General features: G+C 37.0%; 1 protein-coding gene across 1 annotated transcript in view; it reads right to left on the reverse strand.

The window, feature by feature from the left end:
- The window catches only part of MS4A4A (membrane spanning 4-domains A4A), a 38,057-nt gene extending 15,550 nt beyond the window's left edge, over positions 1-22,507 (reverse strand). Inside the window, 7 exon segments of the mRNA XM_027768972.1 lie at positions 358-516; positions 2,247-2,259; positions 2,261-2,301; positions 6,596-6,724; positions 14,155-14,314; positions 20,011-20,223; positions 22,341-22,507. Coding sequence (XP_027624773.1) covers positions 358-516; positions 2,247-2,259; positions 2,261-2,301; positions 6,596-6,724; positions 14,155-14,298 — 486 coding nt within the window. The 5' untranslated portion in view covers positions 14,299-14,314; positions 20,011-20,223; positions 22,341-22,507.
- Between the last annotated feature and the right edge of the window lie 579 nt (positions 22,508-23,086).

Consider the following 23,086-nt stretch of genomic DNA (forward strand, 5'->3'; position numbering starts at 1 on the left):
GGAACATATAAGAACTAAAATCTATGTTCCATCTTTAGAGGGACCAACAGTACATACTAATTAGTATTTTAAAATTGGACAGGAAAAATTATATAAAATACCCAGTACACTAACTATTAATGATTAAGTGTTTTTATAATTTTAAGTTTCTTCCTACTTTGCTTCATCACATATAGTAAAAGAGAGAGAGATGAGATATGGAAGTTATTCTTACATAAAAGATTGTCCTTTTTCTCAATCACGTTCAACTGCCCTAAGTGATTGAGCAATTAGAGAAAATCAAGTTACTTTTGTCAAGGCCAGCCCTCCTATGACTTGCTTCTACCACAGTATCTCATGAAAAGTGGAAGCACTTACCAATAAAATAGATGCGGTCATGGAACAATTTTCTCCATTTGAATGATAATTACAGTAATAGAAAGTGAATGAATAAATGCTCAAGCTAAATGCATTTATTAAGATCCCTGATAGAGCCAAGACAGAACTGGTGATGTTAAATCCTAGACTTGTCCGAACCTAGAAAGGAATGAAAATCAATTAAACAGTGCAATGGCATCCTCATATATGTCATTAATCACTTTATACCCACCATTTCTTTCCCAACACTTGCCATCTTCTCTAGTTTTAGTTTTTCAAGTTTCCTAACTTTCTTTCAACTCTAACTTCTTGCCAAAATAAATTTGTTTGATTCTGTTACTTCCAAGCTTAAAGCCTTCAGATGACTCCCTTGAGCACATAAGATAAACTCCAAATTGTATTAGTGGGCTTTTTAATGTCTTTTACAATGAAACGGGGCTGTCCTGGTTGTATCCATACCTACCATTCTCTGTTTCGTCATCGTTTTCAAAATGCTAATACATTCTATGGGTTTTGTATCTTATTTCTCTCTGTTATATACTCCTCTTGCCTTTTGCATATTTTTCTCTCTGTTATGTAATCCTTTCTGCACATTTTCTTCTCATAGAAATAGATAATGAGGCTTTTTATAAAAAACTAAAATTGCTGGGAACCAGCAGTTAGCGTAATGGCTATGTTGCTGGACTCCCACGTAGTCGACCGCGGTTCGTGTCCCGGACCCAGTGGCTTAAAACTCACGCCGGGCGCGTGTGCGTGCGTGCCCAAGATCCCGAGAGGAGAATGGAGGAGAAGGGATTGCGGCGTGACCATCCCCCCTGGGGGGTGATTTCTCGCTTTCTGTCTCTATGTCTCTCTCTGTCTGACAAGCGCACGCGCCCTACAGTGAAAATCTCTCCAAAAAAAAAAAAAAGATAAAAACAAACAAACAAACAAAAAAACTAAAATTGCTCAGAAGAATGTAAAAGATTTAGTGTCTGTAGCATGGGGAACATTTGAATGATTATAGATAAAGAAAATGTGAGGGAGGCAGATTTAGTTGCCAGATTTAGAAAGGCCATATTGATAATGCTCCAAAGTTTAATATTTACCCTTTGAGCAAAGAAAACTAAAGTTTGATCTCTAACCAGAAAAAAACATTTGTTGAAATTTTGGGTTTTGCCTTTCACTGGAGTTATTAAAACTTATTAGTATGGAGATATGTCTTAAATTTGTTTCTTCTTATATAATAGCCTTATTGTGAATTTCTCTTATCAAAAATTTAAGTTTTTAATCAATCAGTCAAGATATGTTATGGTACTCTAATACTTGGTGTCATTGTTATGGCCTGGAATTCAAGCTTTAAGCTGTTTGGCTGATCCCATTTGACATTTCTTCTCAGGAATTCTTCGTATCCTCATAAAGATTTCCTGAGCAACTCCTTTGTCAAAATATTTAATTCATGTCAGTAATTACATCTTAATTGTTTGATTACAATTTTTGAAAGACAGATAGATCCTGCTAAGTAAAAAACACAATTTTTCTCTCTGTCTCTCTTTTCTAAGAGAGATTTTTGCTATAGGGTGCATGCACCTGCCAGAGAGACAGAGAAACAGAAAGTGATTTCCCCTGGGAAAATGGCTATGCCAAAATTTGTTCTCTAGTCTCCTCTTAGGGTTTTGGGCACGCATACACATGTGCCTAGCATGAGTTTTAAGCTGCCAGGTCCAGGATTTGAACCATGGTTGACCACATGGGAATCCAGCGATGTAACTACTAACCACTATGCCATTTGCTGGTCCCTCTCTTGATTTTTTAAATTAAGAAGCAAACTTTGATTTATGCCCTGGCAAAATACACATTTAACGAATCCTTCCTCTTTTAGTACAAAAAGAAAAAGAACTATTACTTACCAGACCTTTTGTAATTCAATCCTGCTGCAATTGATAAGGACCCTGAAATAAGAAACTAGTAGAAGAAAGAAAAATTTGGTTAAAAATTTGAAACATAGGCCAATCCCATTATCTAGCAGTTAAGGAATCCAGGTTCCTCATGACCAACCGTGGTTTGAATCTCAACCCTGGTGGCTTGAAAAACATGCCATGCGTGTGTGTATGTATGCACCCTAAATTCTGATAAGATGAAGAAATGGAGAAGAGATTGTGGTGAGATCATCTCCTGTTGAGAGTGGGGAATGTTTTCTCCCTCTCTTTCATCTCTCGATCTTTTTCTGGTGAGTGCATGTGAGCTCTGGCAATTATTTTTCAAAAAATATTAGAAAACTTTAACTTACTAAAACCTATTCTTTAGGTTAGATAGATATGTGAGACCATTAATCTCAAACACAAATGTTTAAAAATAATTTTGTTCCTTTTTCTCGGAAAGGACAGAGAAATTCTACCAGAAATATCCACAGGAGAATTTTTCCATCTTTTCCAAAAACATTTTACTGCAATGGTATTAAGTCTTTTGAGAACATTGAAAGATAAATCTTCCAAATTCCCAATAAAAGTAATTCTTCTATGGTATGTAAATTGAATTAGATATTCAAAAGCAATCTAAAAGACCAAATATCTTGATGATATTGAAAATATCATGAAAAAAATTCATTAATTATTAAATGATGACTAGAATATACTGGTTCATTCAGTCCCATCGATTGGGAATTTAGTTTCTATTTATCTAAAAAGGGTGGAGGCAAGTCCGTTGTACTCTCTGCGTAATGCTATTTAACTGTTTGAGTTTCTGACTTTGTTGTTAAATTTTATTTCAGTGTGGTGGTTAAGGTGTTGGACCCCTACATGGCCAACCACATTCCAGTCCTGGACCCGGTGACTTACTTCCTCATGTTCCCTTCCTCTCTCCCTCTCTCTCTAGTGAGTGCATGTACCCTGTAGCAAATTAAAAAAATACTAATAATGATAAATAAAATTAAATAAGTAATTCTTTTTTTTTTTTTTGAAGATATTTTTCCTGTAGGGCATGTGCGCTCACCAGAAAGACAGAGAGAGACAGAGAGACAGAAAGTGAGAAATCACCCCCCAGGGTGGATGGACATGCCACAATCCCTTCTCCTTCATTCTCTTCTCGGGATCTTGGGCATGCACGCATATGAACCCAGTGCGAGTTTAAGCTGCCTGGTCCAGGACTCGAACCGTGGTCGACTACACGGGAGTCCAGCGACATAGCCAACATAGCCATTATGCTAACTGCTGGTCCCTAAATAAGTAACTCTTAAAAAAAAGAGACTGAGCTACTAAAACAGCTTGATGAATTTCTTCATCAAATTTCTAAATATCAAGATACAGAGCTAATTTATGTAATCTAAATCACGTCTGGAAAAATAATAGCAGGGAAAATTATCCCTCATATTAAATAAAGTGAATCATAATTATGTGGGATGTTCCTTCAAATGTATAGAATTTTTACACTAAAATCTTTTAATTTATAAAATTAATGGACTAAAAGAAAAATTACATGTTAATTGCTATTTATGTTTACAATGTACATAAGACATTTAACACAATTTAATATTGACTCAAACATTATTAACAAAATATGATGAATTGAGGCCATCAGGTAACATGATACTTAAGGTGGATGAATCCCATGTGGTCAACTATGAGGTTCAAGTCCCAGACCCGATGGCTTGGAAAACACACTGATTGCATGTGTGTGCATGCCCAAAATCTGAGAGGAGAGTGGAAGAGAAGGGATCGCAATGTGGCCATCCCCTCTGGACGGGGGTTCTTTTAACTTTCCCTCTCTTACTCTTTGTCTCTCTATGGTGAGAACATGTACTCCATAGAAAAACTTTAAAAAAAAAAAAAAAAGATGAATTGAACTTTCCACAAATGCTGGAACAATTGTCTTACTCTATAAATCTTTATCCTGTTTAATATGAAAATTCTATGGTCATCAATTAGAAGTCAAAATCAAGATAAGGTTGTAGACTATTATGTACTACTATTCTGGGTAATTAACCAAATAATCATGAAAGAATAAATATTTGAAACAAGTGGTTAAAATCACTGTCACTAAAATGTGAGCATAATTTATACTACAAACATTCATGAATGTCAACTAAAAATCACTACAACTATTAAAAAATTCAATAAGGGATACAGGAAATGCATTATATCAAAAAATATATCCATATATTATCAATGTGTATATGTACATTTTAAGATAGAATTGTGTAGCAAGACTTCATTTACCACAGGAAAAAAGTATAAAAAGTATTTCAGGTGAAAAAACTTAACAAAGAATGTGAACATGTATAGAAATAAAGCTTTTTAATGTCACAAAAATACATAAAATTAAATTTGAATAAATAGACTAAGGTGAGGATAATTTAATGAGATCATAGTAAGGGACACACACACACACACACATATATATATACTGGAAACTAAAGCAGAAAAATTTGGAGAAATTTGTGACTGGTTCTTGATATTGATACTGGCATAAGGGAGAAAAATGAGGTATTTTACAGGTGAGGTTTAGCATTAAAATTGGAAGAATTATTGAAGCTATCAGTCAAAAGTTTCTATAAAGTAAACAAAGTTTTCATCTAGGAAGATTCCTACATTAGTCTTGCGATACCTCAGACTGGTAAACTACTGACCCTTCGTGAAGGCATACACTACATAAATTGATTTCCAATGTGATCTTGAAAGGGAAATTAAAAGGGTAGCAGAAGACTAGAGTGGTTACATATACACAGTTCTGGAAATAAATGAATCATATCTGAGCCTGTATTCCTATATCAAATAGTCATATGATCTGAGGCAAGTTACCAAACCTAAGTCCCCATTTTTTTATCCATAAGATAGGGATAATAACCCTTCCCTCAAAAGTTTGTGGTGATTGCTTGAAATGGAACAACACATATAAAAAGCACTTAGTAAAGTGCTCAGATTATACAAAGAGCTTATAGAAGAGCTATTATCAGTATTAGTATTACTAAATAAACTGCTGAGCAACTTCCTGGAAGTAGATCAGCATTTTTTTTTGGTTTGTTTTTCAAATCTTGCACTTTTGCTTTAACAGATAAGGAGAAGCAAAAAGCCAGCTCTGTAATAAAACACTAAACTATCTCATTCTCAACTTTATAGATGACTAGAAATCACATAATACTTGGATTGGTTTTCTGATTCCAACAAAAAAACAAATTTATAAATTTTATTTTTCTCTTGTCAGTAGATAAAAAAATGTTTTATACTCAATTTACATCCTCATTTTGCAGGAAAACTCTCTTGTGTTTTGCCTTTGGGAGAAGATTTTTAAGAAGATTTTTCCAAAAGGATGCATTCTCCAGAGAAAGACAGAGAGAGGGAAAGTTCTTATAGAGAATCATTATGCCACAATCTCTTCTCCTCCATTTCTCCCTCCTTTTGAGATTTTGGGCATGCACACACACATGCCCACCATGTTTTTTCATGCCTCTGGATCCCTACAGGACTTGAACTGTAGAGTCATTCATATGGGATCCAGCCACTGTAACCATCATGCCACTGGCTGGCACTTGGGGAGAGATTTTTAAGTTTTGTTAATTTCTAATTTGATTTTAAATTATGGTTATTTTTATTAAATTTATAAAAGAAAATATATAAAATAGCAATTTTATTTTATATGATAACAATTTTCTGGCATTTGATAGTTGGACCAGACACAATGCCTAGAAATCATGTATATTTTTTAATTCCTGGCTGACAAAACTTTCGTTTTTCTTTACTCTCTATTGAGCTTCAGGAGACAATGAACTTTTTCCAGCTATAGATGTGAATCCTTACTAGTCTAAACCAAAAATAGCAAGTCTATGACCCATACCCATAGTTGATTTGGGAATATGCATATACAACATTAGTGAACAATAAGATGTGTGAATGAGTTTGATTTGCCTGCCAACAGTCCTCAATTCAGTACTTGAAAAACTGAATTTATCACCTCTGGAAATGATTAGCCATTGGGCTTATTGTTGCTAAATAATCAATGCTTTTAATGTTTAAGTCATTCTGATTTGGGTCTTTAGCCACATACTGTAAAAATACATTCTGACTGACACATATTAAATATTTAATCTGCCTAGCTTGCAATGCATTTTATATGATTATAAAACTTTAAATATAAGAAAACTGAGTCAAAACAAGATCTTTCTCAAAGTTATAGAACGAGACAGAATCAGGATAGGATTCTCAAATCAGAATATGAACAACTAAGTTAAGTTATTTCCAATTATATCAGAAGATAGTCTACTTACCATCACTGACCCCCAAACTGTGTACCCTATGTACACTGATATGGGTTGATGTCCATAGAAAGGCAATGTGACAGTCATCATTATTATTCCAAAGCTGATATTCATCAGGGCAATCAGAACCTGTACAACCTAGAAATGATAAAGAAAGCAAAAACAAATTGTCCACCACAAAACACAATGCCTGTGTTACCTTTATCCAATCATGAATTTACATTTATTTTCCCATCTTTTGATATAGTCAACTTTCTTGATATTCTCTTGTCACTTTTAGTCCCCACCTATAAAACTATAGACATTGTAACTTAACCAAAATTATCTCTCAATATGTCTGTCATTGCTTCAGTAATTACAAGATTAACGGAATGTGCTAGAATCTTCCTAGAGGTGCTTCCCTGGTATCTATGAAGCTACTTTCTCCACAACTGTATCTTTCCTTTCACGTACACTCAGGCATGAGTGACCCAGAATTGAGAAAGCAATTATTCTAGCAAGGAAAGTAACCTGAGGGAAGGAATTACTGTATATACAGGTGAAGAAAAAGGACAATTTTGACTTTCTCTTAGAGTCTGGAGCCTGAAGACATGAGTATAAATACAAGAATCTGAATAAAGAGAAGTGAGAGTTCAATTAGCTCTTGGCATTAAAAAGAATTCAAAGAAATAAAAATCAAAACAATTTATCAAAATGTGTGAGATGCAGTGCTTAGAGAAAAATTTATAGTATTGATGAGTACATTAAAAAAAGAAAGATCTAATATCATTTAAGTTTCCACCTTAGAAACTAGGAAAAGAAGAGTAAATTAAATCCATAGGAAGTAGAAGAAAAATGATAATTATTATTATAGCAGAAATCAATGAAATTGGAAACAGGAAATTAATAGACAAAACTGACAAAACCCAAAGCTGGTTTTTTGAAAAGATAAATAAAATCACTAAGCTTCTATTCAGAATAACAAGGAAAAAAAGCATTCAAATTACTAATACCTGAAATGAAAGAGGGAGCATCCCTACAGAGTCCATGGACATTAAAAGGATAATAAAGGGGGACCAGCAGATGGTATAATGGTTATATTACAGAACTCCTACGTAGTTGACCATGATTCAAGTCCCAGATTCTGCAGCTCAAAACTCATGTCTGGTGTGTGTGTATATGTGCCCCCAAATCCCTAAAGAATGAAGGAGAAGGGATTGCTGCATGGCTCTCCCCCAGGGGCGGGGGTAGGGGGGAGGATGATTTCCTGCTTTCTGTATTTGTCTCTCAGGCAAGTGTGTGCACCTTACAGCAAAAATATCTTTAAAGAAAAAAAGGATAAAGGAATACTCTATGCCTACAAATTTGGTAACTTTAATGAAACTGATCATTCCTTAAAGATACAATCTGTCAACACTTTTACAAGAAATAAACTATCTAAGAGGTCTATATCATTAAATAAATTGAATCAACAATTAACTTTTCAAAACAGAAAACACCAGGTTCACAAGGGTTCAGTGCTGAATTATATCTAATATTCAAGGAAAGAATTACACCAATTCTCTACAATCCCTTACAGTAAACAGAAACAGAGAAAATACTCCCCAGTTCATTCTATGAAGTTAGCACTACCATAATAGCAGAACCAGAAAAAAACACTGTAAGAAAATAAAACTACCTACCAATATCTTTATAAACATGCATGCAAAAATTCTCCAGAATATAGTAAATGGAATTTAAAAATGTATAAGAAGAAGTATATGTTATGACCAAATGAGATTTATTCCAGATAAGCAAGGTTGGCTCATTATCCAAAAATAAATTCCTTTAATAAATCACATCAACAGGCTAAAGAAGAAAAACCACATGATCTTGAGGCTAACATTTGGTATGTTGGTTAAGGCACTGGACTCCCACATGATCAACCATAGTTCAAGTTCCAAACCCAGCAGCTTGAAAGCCACCTTGGGGCATGTGCAGGCATGCCTAAAATCCTGAGAGGAGACTGGAGGACAAGGGATTACGGGATGACTATCCCCCCTGAGAGGTGATTTCTCATCTTCTCACTCTTTGTCTCTGACTTTCTCTCTCCAGCAAATGCACACAACCTATGGCAAAAGAGTCTTTAAAAAATATATATGACTTTATCAATAGTTGCAGACAAAACCTTGGACAAAAATCTAATGCTCATTCATTATAAAACACTTTTGGTAAACCAGGAAATTCCTAAACTTGATAACATATATCTACAAAAATCTACAGCTAACTTTGTACTTAACAATGAAAAACTCAAGGCTTTCTCATTGAGATCGGGAAGAAGGCATGGTTGTTCTCTCTTACCATACCTTTTTCTTTTTTGGAGAGGTTTTTCGCTATAGAGCCCGTGTGCTCGTCAGAAAGACAGAGAGAGACAGAAAGACAGAAAGCGAGAAATCACCCCCCCCACCACCAAGGGGGATGGCCACGCTGCAATCCCTTCTCCTCCATTCTACTCTTGGGATCTTGGGCACACATGCCCGGCCTGGGTTTAAGTCACTGGGTCCGGGGCTTGAACCACAGTCGACTATGTGGGAGTCCAGCGACATAGCCATTACACCAACTGCTGGTCCCTAGATTTTATTAAATTTAAAATGTTCTCCCCTGCAAAAGACACTGCCAAGAGATAAATTAACATGCCACAGACTGGGAGAAGGTATTTTCAAATAATGTATCTGACAAAAACCATTATACAAAATATGCGATGAACACTTAAAATTCAATAAAAAGATCACAAGCAACCTGGCCTTTATTAAAGTCAAAGACTTTAACAGGTAATTTACCAAAGAAAGCAGATTGCAAAAAAGCATATGAAGAGACTGCTCACAGCAGATGTTATCAGGGAAATACAAATTAAAATGACAATGAGATTCCATTAGACATCTATTATAATGGCCAAAATCCAGAATACTGAGAACACCTGAATGCTGGCAAGAATGTAGAATAACAAGAACTCTCACTTATTGCTGATTCAAAATGTTCAAAATGGCAGAGTTACTCGGAAGATCACTTTTCAGTTTCTTACAAAACTAAATATACTGCTGCCATATAATCTAGTAATCATGTTTACTCAAAGGAGTTGAAAATTCTATCCACACAAAACCTGCATACAGATAATATTTATAGCAGCTACTCATAATTGTCAAAGTTTGTATGCAACCAAGATGTCCTTCAATAGATGAATGCATAAACAAACTGTGGTACATCCAGATAATGAATAATTATTTAATTATTAAATAAAATGAGATATGAAACTATGACAAAAATTGCAGAAAAGTAAAATGCATACGATTAAGTGAAAAAAGTCAACTTGAAAGTATTGTATGTTATATAATTTCAACTTTCTTGAAAATCCAAACTATGGAAACAATTTAAAAAAAAATTAACACACACACACACACACACACACACACACACACAGGTTTCCAGGGATGGGGGAATAAATGATGAATAAGCAGAGTACAGAGAACTTTTAGGGCAGCAAAAGTACTTCACATGATACTATAATGATGGATATATGGCATTGTATGTTTGTCATTCATTGAACATACAACACAAAGAGTAAACTTAGTGCAAATTGTACATTTGGAGTGATAGTGATGTGTCATAATAGTTTTACTGATTTTAACAAATTTATTACTTTAGTGTGGGGGTCTTGGGGATGGCTGATAATGGGAAAGCTATGTGCTGGCGGGGAGAGAATATGAGGGATATATCTGTACCTTCCCCTCAATTTTTTTTGTGAACCTAAAACTATCATAGAAAGTCTATATGGGGGCCAGCCCTCCAGTGCAGTGGTTAAGTGGAGTGCATTGGAAGCAGGATTTCACATGGCCAACTGTGCTTCAAGTCCAGGTCCCAGTGGCTTGAAAAACATGCTGGATACACGTGTATGTATGTATGTATGTATGTAAGTATCCTGACAGGAATGAGAAATAAAGAAAAAAAGAATGCTCCATGACCACTCCTTGGTGAGAGGAGTTTGTTCTCTCTCTCTGTCTATCTTTCTATGGCAAGTGCATGTGCCTTCTGGCAGTAAATATATACATCATATATATGTATTTTATATATAGGATATATTTTTATAAAAATATTTATAATTATATATATAGAGAGAGAGAGAGAGAGAGAGAGAGAGAGATGTCTACTTAAAATACTTATTAGTATGTTAAAATAAACAAGCATAATGTATGTCAATATGAAAAATAACCATATTTCCTCCCAAAAAAAATGAGGAAAAAAGATTGAAAGTATCCACATTTCCTTTTCCCAGTGCTTTGAATCTAGGGCTAGAAATAAACCTCTAACTTTAATGTTCTTTTACCTGCCCTAACCTGTCAATCTTTTTCTCTTTTTTTTGGAGAGGTTTTTGCTATAGGGCGCATGCTCTTGCCAGACAGACAGAGAGAGACAGAGAGACAGAAAGCGAGAAATCATCCCCCAGGGGGGATGGTCACACCGCAATCCCTTCTCCTCCATTCTCCTCTCGGGATCTTGGGCATGCACACACATGCGCCCGGCGTGAGTTTTAAGCCATCGGGTCCAGGACGCGAACTGCAGTCGACTACGTGGGAGTCCAGCGACATAGCCATTACACTAACTGCTGGTCCCTCTTTTTTTATGATTTCTGGTTTACATACATTCAATGTATAACTTTTTAGGGTCCTGTATTTTTTTAAGCATGCATACAGTGTGTACTAATCAAATCAAGTGTACACACATAGGCGTCTTTTTCAACGTTGAACTTTACATTATATTGTACACATTTGCTAATAGTTCTATTCTGTTTTTTGGAAGTGTGCACTGAATTGCCCACCTTCTTGACCGCTATAGTACACTGTCCCAAAACCTCCTCCTCTTATTTACATGCATTCTTATGTTCATTAAATATTTTTTCTCCCAAAGCACCCACCCATGCAGTTTCTGATATCTATCATTACTTTCTCTGTTTCTGTGCTCGAGATCTTTGGTTTCCACCATAGAGTGTACACTTTAAGTATATCCTAAACAGGGACATATAGTATTTGTCTTTCACAGTCTAGTTTATTTGATTTAGCAATATATTTTTCAGGTTCATCCATGTTGTGTCACATGACAGGATTTTGCTGTTCTTTATGGCTGAATACTTCCATTATGGCACATATTCCCAACCCACATTGAATGCAGTTCCTAACCTGTCATTCTTTAAACCAGTTCTCTTTGGCACATCAATCTGAGACTGCAAATGGAAATGCTCAGAGAATGGGAGATTTTTCGTTCTCTAAGGATCAGATTAGGAAAAGGTACCAGACAGAGAGAGATTGAAAATATGGGGCCATAGCTGTTAGAAAGGGCTATGAAGGGGCATCAACTTGTGCACAAAGAGCTGTTTCTTTACTGCTCTTCCAGGCTTAGGTTAATTATATAAGTGACCCAAAACTCTAGAGTAGGTCTGATGTAATGAAACTTTTTTTTTCCCCCAGGACTCGAACCGCAGATGGTCATGTGGGATTCCAGACACCTTAACCTTCATGCCACCTGCGGGCGCTAATGAAACATTTTAAAAAAATTTTATGAGAAGGCTGTACACTCACCAGAGAGACACAGAGGAGGGAAGCAAGAAAGCACCCTTCCCTTCATGAAGAATGGTCACACTGTAATCCCTTATCTATCTCTCCTCCTTTCAGGATTTGGGGCATATACACAAATATATCTGTCACTTTTTTTAAGCCAGCAGGTCCAGGACTCAAACCACATAGTTGCCTATATGGGATCCAGCTTTACCACTAGGCCATGACCTAGCCTTATTATATATTTTTTTCTGGTAAAAATTTATATATGTCTAAATGAACATTGGCCGAATAAACAATTTCTTGTGGGGTTAACATCAATATATGATTAAAATACAACAATAGCATATAGGTTTGGAGAGAAGTAAATTGATTTAAAGAGTTTTGAGGTTCTTGTATTGTTTAGAAAGCAATAAAATAATATCAGTTGACATTAGAGCTGGGTAGGTCATACACAAAAACTGTAACCTAGGGGCTGGCAGGTGGCATAGTGGTTAAGGTGTGCTGGCCTCCCACATGGCCAATCAAAGTTCAAGTCCCAGGCTTGATGGCTTGCTTTCTCAGTTTCTCTCTCTCTCTCTTTCTCTGTCTCTCTCCAGTGAGCATATGTGCTCTGTAGTAAATTTTAAAAATAATAATAATATTAATTAAAATTAAATAAATAATTCTTTAAAAAATTGTACCTAATATAATCAATAAAAATGGTAAAAGTGGAGGGGCCAGCGGTTAGCATAACGGCTATGTCGCTGGACTCCCATGTAGTTGACTGCGGTTTGCATCCCGGACTCGGTGGCTTAAAACTCACGCATAGCTAGTGTGCGTACATGCCCAAGATCCTGAGAGGAGAATGGAGGAGAAGGGATTGCAGCGTGGCCATCCCCCCTGGGGGGTGATTTCTCACTTTCTGTCTCTCTGTCTTTCTCTGTCTGTCTGGTGAGCGCACGCGCCCTATAGCAAAAACTTCTTCAAAATAAAAATGGTAGAAGTGTACGATTTACAAATCAATTGGAAAAGCAATAATGGAAAAAGAAACAGAGAAATAAAAAAAGTAGGAAAAATAAAACTACGCTGATAGCTGACTTACAACCCCCAAAATATAAGCAATTACATTAAATATAAATGGACCAAATGTTTCAATTAGCAGGTAAAGCTTATCAGGATGGATTTTTCCAAAAACTCTAGATTATTTATAAGAGAAATATTGCAGCACAAAGGTTTCAAGAGGTTGACTGAAAAGAATAGGCCACTATACTTTAAATACAGCTAAATTTGAAGCATTATGTGATAAGACTGTTGTATTATCTTAAAAAGATATGGCTTTGATATTGAATACTGATGTCCTTAGGGTTTGTTGGTAAATTATGAGGCTAGCAGGACAGAGTATTTGGTATTAGATCTAATCAGTTGTAATTGTACACTACTGGCTTTTTTCTTTTTAAAAAAATTCTTTTCGGATCAGCAATTAGTGTAATTGCTACGTCACTGGGCTCCCACATAGTCGACTGTGGTTCGAGTCTCGGATTCGGTGGCTTAAACTCACACCAGGCGCATGTGCGTGCATGCCGAAGATCCCGAGAGGAGAGTGGAGGAGAAGGGATTTCAGTGTGGCCATCCCCCTTGGGGGGTGATTTCTTGCTTTCTGTCTCTCTCTGTCTTTCTGGCGAGCACACGCGCCCTATAGCCAAAAAAAAAAAAAAAAAAAAAGGAAAAGAAAAAAGAAAAGAAAAAGAAAAGAAGTTTCTTTCTTTTGAAAAAGGTTTTTCTTCTGTGAGAGGGAGAGACAAAGACAGAGAGAAAAATAGGCACCCCCAAATAGGATCTTCATTTTGTGATCCACCTACAGTCTCAGCTGATCCAGATCACAATTGTGCGAAAGCATGCCTGATGCAGGTTCCAGCATGTGAAGTTAAAAACCTCTACAATATGGGTCTAGTTTCATTACTGCTCTGCCACCACTTGGCCCCCATGTTACTGGTCTTTATTCCAGACCGACAACTGACTTACCCCAAGGACTTTCGGTTCTCCCTTCAGAAACTTCTCTGGCATCCTAGTCCACAGATATGATTGTAGATAAGAAAGCTGGCTTGCCTGCAGAACATCAGGACCGGTCTCCAGTGTGGTCTGGTCCATTCCTGGCATTGTAGTCATGGCAGCTGAAGCAGTGCTATAATAAGAAATATAATTTGGGATAAGGTCCTAGAAGTGATAAGGGAGAGCTATGACTCAGGCAAAATGGTTAGTGTTTATTTTTTCTTTATGGTGACTTGGTGTACTCAAAGTTTTCATTGGTAGCTTGGGAGAGGCAGGTGATGAGCTATGGAGAGCTGAGTCTATCTGCCAGGAAGCCCACAGAGCCTGCTCATGGTTCCTGGAAGTAAGGCAGCCCTGGGTCCTACATGGAGCTCTGAGAAGGCAATCCAGGAGAAGCAAGAGATGAGCCATATGGGGCTAAGTCTATCTGCTGCAGAGTGTAGGGCCTACCTGTGGTTCTCAGTGGTGAGGTGGCCCGTAAATCCCAAATACAGCCCTAGGAAAGCAATACAGGAGAGGCAAGAGGTAAGCTTTGTAGGGCTGAGTCCATCTGCTGCAGAGCGTACAGCCTGTCTGTGATTCCTCAGGATAAAGCATCCCACAGGACCCAAAGTCTGCCCTGGCCAAGTGGACCAAGAGGGGCCAGTGCAAGTCTGTGAGGCCAATCCAGTGTCACATGCATGTTCAGAATTGTGCGCATGCCCAAAAATGACCTGAGAAGACCCTAATTCATCATCTTTGGCTTGACCTTGAGGATCTGTGCAAGCCAGAAGTAAAGGTGGCTAATATTGAGTTGTAAACTGCTGTGACACTGAACTTGCATCTTCCCATACACAGAGGACTATCAGAAAATAATAGGATCTCTCTCTCTCTCTCTCTCTGTGTGTGTGTGTGTGTGTGTGTGTATTGCAGAATAGGATCTGTGTGTTGCATACTTCAGAGAAGACCTAATCAGACCACTAAGCAAACAAACAGGAATGACAAAAGTCACCACAGCAACAAATAACAGCAAAGCTCAGGAATGAGAATCAGAATCTAATTAGGATTGCTGCACTGAATTCAAAATGTCCACTTGTTAACAAAAAAAATTTTAAAGGATTATTTATTTTATTTATTTATAATTATATTATTATTTTTACATGAGTTTTGCAAGGGAGAGAGAGAGAGTCACTAGGTCCAGGACTCGAACCCCCATGAGCCATGTGGGAATTCTAGTTCCTTAACCACTACGCCTCCTGCTGGCCCCAACAAAAATTTTGAAAACACACACATACACACACACACACACACACACTCAAAAACTAAAACTAACAAAAAAACAGGAAAGTATGACCCATATACAGGAAAAAGAGCCGTCAATGAAACCATTAATGAGGAAGCAGAGCTGTTGGACTTATTTGACAAGGGTTTGAAATTTTCAATCATAAATGTTTTTAAAATTAAAGAACCATGTCTGAGTAATTCAAGGAAAATATGAAAATGATTTCTGACTAAATATATACTATTAATATAGAAAAAGCAAATATAAAAACTGTCCACACAGAAATTTTGAAATTGAAAAGTTCAATAACTGAAATAAAAATTTTACTAGAGGAGTTCAACAGCTGATTTAAAGTGGAATATGAAAGGGTCAACACACCTGAAGACAGACCAAGATTGTTCTAGAGTTTAAGTCTGAAGCATAGGAGGAAAAAGAGACAAAAATTGACAGAGCCTCAGAGACCCATGGGTCACAACAGAGCACACTACCAAATACATAATGGAAATTTCAAAAGAAGAGGAGATAAATGGGCAAAAAAAAAATAGTAGATTCGCATTGCACATACTTTAGGAAAATCATTAATCCACATATCCAAGAAGCTCAACAAATTCTAAGTGGTATAAACTCAAAGATGTTCTCCATCACACACAGTACAAATTGTTGCAAGATGAAGATAAGGAGAGCATCTTGAAAGTAGTGAGAAAGGGCTAACAGGTGACATGATGGTTGAGGAGCTGGACCCCCATGTGGCTGATGTGGTTTGAGTCCCAGACCTGGCGGCTTGAAACTCATATTGGGTGCTTGTGCATGTGTGCCAAAAATCCCAAGAGAAGAGTGAAAGAGAAGAGATTGCTGTGTAGCCATCCCCTAGGGGGTGATTTCTCACTTTCTGTCTCTCTGTCTCTCTGGTGAGCACACATGTCCTAAAGCAAAACAAACAAAACAATCAAACAAACAAACAAAAACTAGAAAAAATAAAATAACAAGGAAAACACCCACAAAATTGTACAGAAAGATTTTTTAAAAAACAGAATACTATATACAAATAATAGCCAAAGGTTTAGAATGGCTATAGTATTGTGATGAGTCAATCTATGATTGAGACATCACAATTATAAAAATATATGTACCTAAAAATCCCTAAAATATGTGAAGCAAAACTGAATAGCAAATGTTGAAAAAAACAATGTCCCTATTTTACAATGGATAGAAAAATTAGATATATCTTAAACAAGAAAATACTTGAACAACACTATAAACCAATTAGACTTAACAGGCTTCTACAAAGAACTGTAACAAAATTATACACTTTTTCAAATGTACATGTAACAATCTGAAGAATAAATAATAAGCTAGGCTATTAAGTAAATATTAAAAAATAGAAAAATCTCAATAAACATAAAAATTGAAAAGGTGCAATGTATGTTATCTTACATATGAAATTATTTTAGAAATCAATAATAGTATATTTGAGAATGAAAAAAGATCTCAAGTCAATAATCTAATCTTCCACTTTAATAAACAAAAAAAGCAAACGAAATGCAAAAGAAATTGAAGGAAGAAAATAACAAACTATAGTGAAAATAATACAAGTAAAGAACAGAAAAAAATAGAAAATTTACAAAACCAAAATGTAATTCTTTCAAAAAGATCCACAAAATTGAGAAATCCCTAATTAGAATAAGAAAAACTATAAAAAGAAATTACAAACATCAAGAATAAAAGAGATAATATACTAATCTTATTTATTTATTTATTTTTAATTTTATCTATTTATTTATTTACATTTTATACTAATCTTATTTAAATAAGAGGATTAAAGAGATGCTACTAAAATATAAGCTGGGGCCATCAGACAGTGTAGCAGTTACATCACCGGACTCCCACATGGCAGACCATGGTTCTGGTCCTGGACCCAGTGGCTTGAAAATCATGCCAGATGTGTGTGCATACATGCTCGAAATCCCAGGAGGAGAATAGAGGAGAAGGAATTGTGGTTCAACCTTGTACCCATGGGATGATTTCTCTTTCCTTCTCACTGTCTCTGTTTCTCTCTCTTTCTTTCTGGTGAGCACCGACACCCAAAGGCTGAAACCTCTTTAAAAATTATGTCAATAAACTAGATAACTTATACAAAATAGTCAAATTTCTATAAAGATAGTAAGTACTAAAACTGACTGAAGAAGAAATATGAAAAGAAATAAGAATAAATACAACATATGTATACATTTATAAAAGATTCAATTGAGAATTTAAAAAATTCTTATGAAGAAAAACCCAGCTCTGTTGCAATGATGTGATCTAGCCACACAGCTTACTCTCTTGATGGGAATGGAAATTAGCACAATCACTTGAAAAACAATATAGAGGTTCCTCAAAAACTTACAAATAGAACTAGTATATGACCTGGTAATCCTACTCCAGAGTATTTACCTAAAAGACAGAAAATCATTGTTGGAGAGACATTTGTACACCCATGTTTATTGTAGCAGTAAGCACATGATGGAATACTACTCAGTCATTTTATACAAAGTGGATAAATCTTGAAGATTTCATGCTAAGTGAAATAAACTTGATTATGAAAGACATACATTGTATGTCCCCATTCAATATATATACTGAATGTCTGTACTGTATGGCAGAAACTGAAAGATTTGAAGACATGGATGTAGAGAGGGCAACTGCAGATACCAGAGATTTCATGTGGGAAGTCAGGGAAGTGGGGGGAGGGGGTTGTATCTCAGGTAAAAAAGCAATTAATAGTTACGTGTGAACAAAAGGTTATGGGATGGTATACCACAAAAGAGTGAGAGGAAAAAAAGGACATTGTGTATTTGTATATATATTCTATAAAAACAAAAAAAACTAATATTAATGCCCTTTCTTCATAAAGGCCTAACAATGATCTCAGTTGTCCATTTTAAAAACCTGGTAGTTTCTCATTGATAACTTCTCTTATCTACCTTCTATTTCTAATCAGCCATGTTCTCCTGATCCGACACAACCATTTTCAACTCTGTATTTCTCCCATCTCTGTAAACCAAGCCATCATCCTGTGACTATCAGTATTGCCATTGTCACTTAATGTTCAATCAGGCCCACCTGTGACACTGTAGGTCCAATACCCACTTCGTAGTCACAATAATCATGTTAAAATGCAGATCAATTGTGTCATCCTCATCTTTAAAATCCTTCCAAATCCTTCCTTTGCATTCCACTTTACTTGGTATAAAGTTAAAATGTTTGGGACCAGCAGATGGTGTAGCACTTATGTCGCTAGAGTGCCAAATGGCCAACCACGGTTTGACTCCTGGATGCCATGTCTTCAGACTCATGCTGTGTGTGTGTGTGTGTGTGTGTGTGTGTGTGTGTGTGTACCAAGATCCCAGGAGAACAGAGGAGAAGGGAGCATGGTGTGACCATCTCCCCAGGGGGTGATTTCTTGCTTCCTGTCTTTCTGGTGGGTGCATGTGTCCTATAGCAAAATTCTCCCAAAAAATTAAAAAAGAAATAAAGATAAAGAACAAAACAGAAAACCACACACACAAACACACACACACACACACAAAAACAAACAAACAAACAAAAAAACAAATGAAATTAAAATGTTTAACATTGTTGATAAGAGGAACTCTGCTACTTCAGCCCATATCTATTATCCTAAGCTTACCTTGAATTTTTATTTTTTAAATTTTTTTATTATTATTTATTTATTTTGGAGAGGTTTTTGCTACAGGGCACGTGTGCTCGACAGACAGACAGAGAGAGACATAGAGACAGAATGCGAGAAATCACCCCCCAGGGAGGATGGTCACGCCACAATCCCTTCTCCTCCATTCTCCTCTCAGGATCTTGGGCACGCACGCACACTCGCCCGGCGTGAGTTTTAAGCCACCGTGTTTGGGACGTGAACGGCGGTCGACTACATGGAAGTCCAGCAACATAGCCATTACGCTAACTGCTGGTTCCCTCTTTTTTTATTTTTGAAACCCCAATACAATTTGACTTACAAAAGAACTTCAAAAAGTTTGAGGAAAATGGAATTAAAGTACAGTGTATTACTGGGCCAGCCACACGGTGTGGTGATTATGGGAGTTGGATCCCACAGAGTTGAACAGGCAGTTCAAATCCTGGTCTCAGTGGCTTGGAAGACATGCCAGACATGTATGTGCACACCCAAAGAGGGTGGAGAAATGGAGGAAGGGATTGAGTATCACCATGTCCCACTGGGGGATGCTCTCTCCTTTCTCTCTCTGGTGGAATGCATGTATCCTGTGGCAAAAGATTTTTTAAAAAATCATGAGTTTATTGTGGCACCAAATATTTTAAATCTATATAGAGTGGGATTTTTTTTTTGCCTTTTTTATTCTCTTTGTTTTAGAAGGATTATTTTAATGAGATAGAAACACGGAGACCCTTAACAGGGCCTTATCAGATGTGATTCTTCCTACCACCAGACTTTGGGCCAGCCAGGATCATGGCCATGAGGACACCTGACACACTTCAGATGACTTGAGATCCAAACCACAGACTTCATGTGGCTTCAGTTTTGCAGAACATCAGCCTACCATTTGTGCCATTGCAGGTGGGTCTCAATGGCTCAATATATTCACAGCTGTGCAACTGTAATGATAATCCTGTTTTAGAATATTTTCATTTTCCGTGAACTTTTTGAAGACTCCTTGTATTTTAGTTCTTCACCTCAGTAATTCCATTCCCAGTAAGGGCATTTGCCCATGTCGAACCCAGTCATAGGAATGTTCTACTCCTCCCGTGGCTACCTTGAAACAACGGCAACGAAGACCCACTTTAGCAACGAATTTCTTGTACATTGACAGTACCTCTTCTCTGCCTTCTCTTAAACACAACTTCTCACTATCCCTCCCCCTCACCTCTGCCAATCTCAGCACAGAAATTACTCAATACATAGTGAAAGGGGATGTTTAAGAAATCTCTGTTACTTCTCTTTTATAGCATAGGAGTCAATTTGCTGTAAAATGAAAGATGATTCTTCCTAGTCCAGCTTATTGTGTACCTTAGTTTATTTCTCTTAAATGCAAAGAAACCCCTGTCTTGATCTTTCAGACATGGCTTTAAACCAAGAAAGTATAAAATGTAGATTATTACTTATCAGACACCCATGGTAGTCCCTTCTATACTTAGTGCCTGTCTAGTAAAATTGCTAGTTATCCTAGGGCAGAAGCAGAGTATCAAAACAATGCTTTTCAAGTGATCCTTGTGGTCCTTTCACTATTTCCTGGTAATACAGGTCATATTCTGGTTACTCAGTGATGGTACTCTTGTCTTTCTGAGGAACTTGGACCATAAATTCATGTAACTGCTTCCTCCCTTCATACCACAGAAATCCATGTGTTTATTGCTTAGAGCAGGTAAATTATCAAAGAACAAAATTTACGTTTACTCTCCAAGGCTTAACTTCCCTGTCAAGGAAATCAAAATGACAGTGAATATTGAACAGATATGAGTAACAATTCTTCTAAGTCAGGGACGAGCCCGAACTATAGTCTTGCCATATTATCTGTGACACATGTCAGGCTATTGAAAACTGTCTTTTTTGTTTGTTTGTCTCTAGTACAAAGGTGGGGAAACCTAGAAAATACCTCCCTCTTCTTCTGCTGATTCCAGCCTCTTCTAGATCAGCACCAACACCAGGTTTTTGTTAAATATTTTTATCCCTTTCTCCATCATGGGTCATGATTGCTAACAAGGGGACTTGATGATGGTGGTTCAAAGTTCCCCCTCCCTTCATGGCAGCTTATAATATAGATGAGATGCCCAAAAGGAGATCTGGACCTGAATGGTTTGTTGGTGGAGAATGATGGTGATGTTGAAGTGGTGACCTGGGTGGGTCAACTCCATGGTCTAGTGCTTACGGCAGCCAAATCGCACATGGTTGACCCTCTGGTTGGAGAACTGGCCCTGGTGGCTTAAGAAACATGCTGGGTGCATGTGCATGTGTGTCTAAAATTTCAACAAGATCAAGAAGTGAAGGAGAAGGAATTGTGGAGAGGTGTTTTCTCCTCTCCTTTCTCTGTCTCTCTGTGTCTCTCTGATGAGCTCTTGCAAATAAAATAAAAAAATAAAATAAAATAAAATAAAATAAAATGGTGACTTGGGAAGAATAATGACTGGCCATGGAATCAAGAAGTCTGAGTTTTGATTTCTTAACTCTTCCATTAACTTGCGGGATTCTGGATGAGAATTTCACTTCTCTGGGCTTCATTTGCCTAATTCTAGGAACTAATGTGTGGCCCACACTCATTTCCATGCCTCATTTTGCTCTTAAAAATGCTAAGACTCTTCAGGATGTGTTTTATTAACAGAATGCCTCATGAGCAGCTTCAGTTTATGGCTTGGGTATCCAAGGAGAGGTGCCAAAGTCTGTCGGGAACTGGGTCAGGCCATGGTCTATCTCAGGGTCAGTCTAAATGCATAAAACTGGGGAGCCTCCTTTCCTCTATACCATCTCCATCAAATTCTGCAAGTGGCAAATCTTTTCCATTATAAAAGTGAATTTTATCATTCACTTCAGTGAATAAAAACACCAAGTCAGACACAGAGAATAAAGACCTTGGAAGAAGGGGCATTCAGAATTCCGAGGTTTCAAATACTGCTTTTACTTTTGTGACAGCCTGTGGATTTAGAAACAAAACTTATACAGTGCCCAGGCTCAGTCTTAAGGACCCTATCTTTGCTCCCATCCTCTGTAGCAGATTGTTCCCCAAATCCTCAAGAGTGTACTTGACTCACCCCAGCTTAAAATTTCAACTGATATCAACACAAGGGGCCCAATGGATTTCTTATTCCACTCTCAGGCATACCAAAAAATGAAAAAGTCATCAGCCCCAGATTCTAAGAAGAAAAGTCCCTGACCTACCTTTCTTCAGGCTGCAATGTCTGCAATGTGTCTGCTGAGTGGGAGGCTCTGGGGAGGTGCCTCAAGGTTCTTTTGTCCAGAAGCAATCACTTTATCCCACTGCACAACTCACTCACTTTAAATCTGCATGCTTCTTCTAAAAGTCTTTCTAAACCCTAGAAGCAGTGCTGAGAATTTCTGAGACACATGATTAGTTCCTTTTTTTTTTTTTCTTTCCTTCAGTCGGAAGTGTTAACTGATTGTTTGCTGAATATGAGTGTGGATGGTTATTGCGAAATTTGCTGTAAAAGGATCCAGCTGCATACGTAGTTCTTTTCATATGAGAATAATGGTTATTACTATGTGAAGATTTACTGCGTGCCATACTCTGCTCAGAAGTCTTTACATGCATACTAATCTAAGCCACTTAGACATGTTTTGAAAAGCTCTCTTTCACAATTTTAGACATTACAGCTTTATCCCTGTCTTTCTAGAGAACTAGGTGTTAGTATTTCATTTTTTTAAACAGAGTCTCACCGTTGCAACCCTCCTTCCTCACTCCCTCAGGAATGTGCCCCCACATCCAGCTTTTTTTTTTTTTTTTGAGAAGTTTTTTGCTATAGGGCATGTGTGCTCGCCAGACAGACAGAGAGACAGAAAGTGAGAAATCACCCCCCAGGGGGGATGGCCATGCCACAATCCCTTCTCCTCCATTCTCCTCTCAGAATTTTGGGCATGCACACACACATGCCCAGCATGAGTCTTAA

Source organism: Tupaia chinensis, unplaced genomic scaffold (genome assembly GCF_000334495.1).
Source record: "Tupaia chinensis unplaced genomic scaffold, TupChi_1.0 Scaffold148192_1, whole genome shotgun sequence".
In the NCBI taxonomy this organism is placed as follows: Eukaryota; Metazoa; Chordata; class Mammalia; order Scandentia; family Tupaiidae; genus Tupaia; species Tupaia belangeri.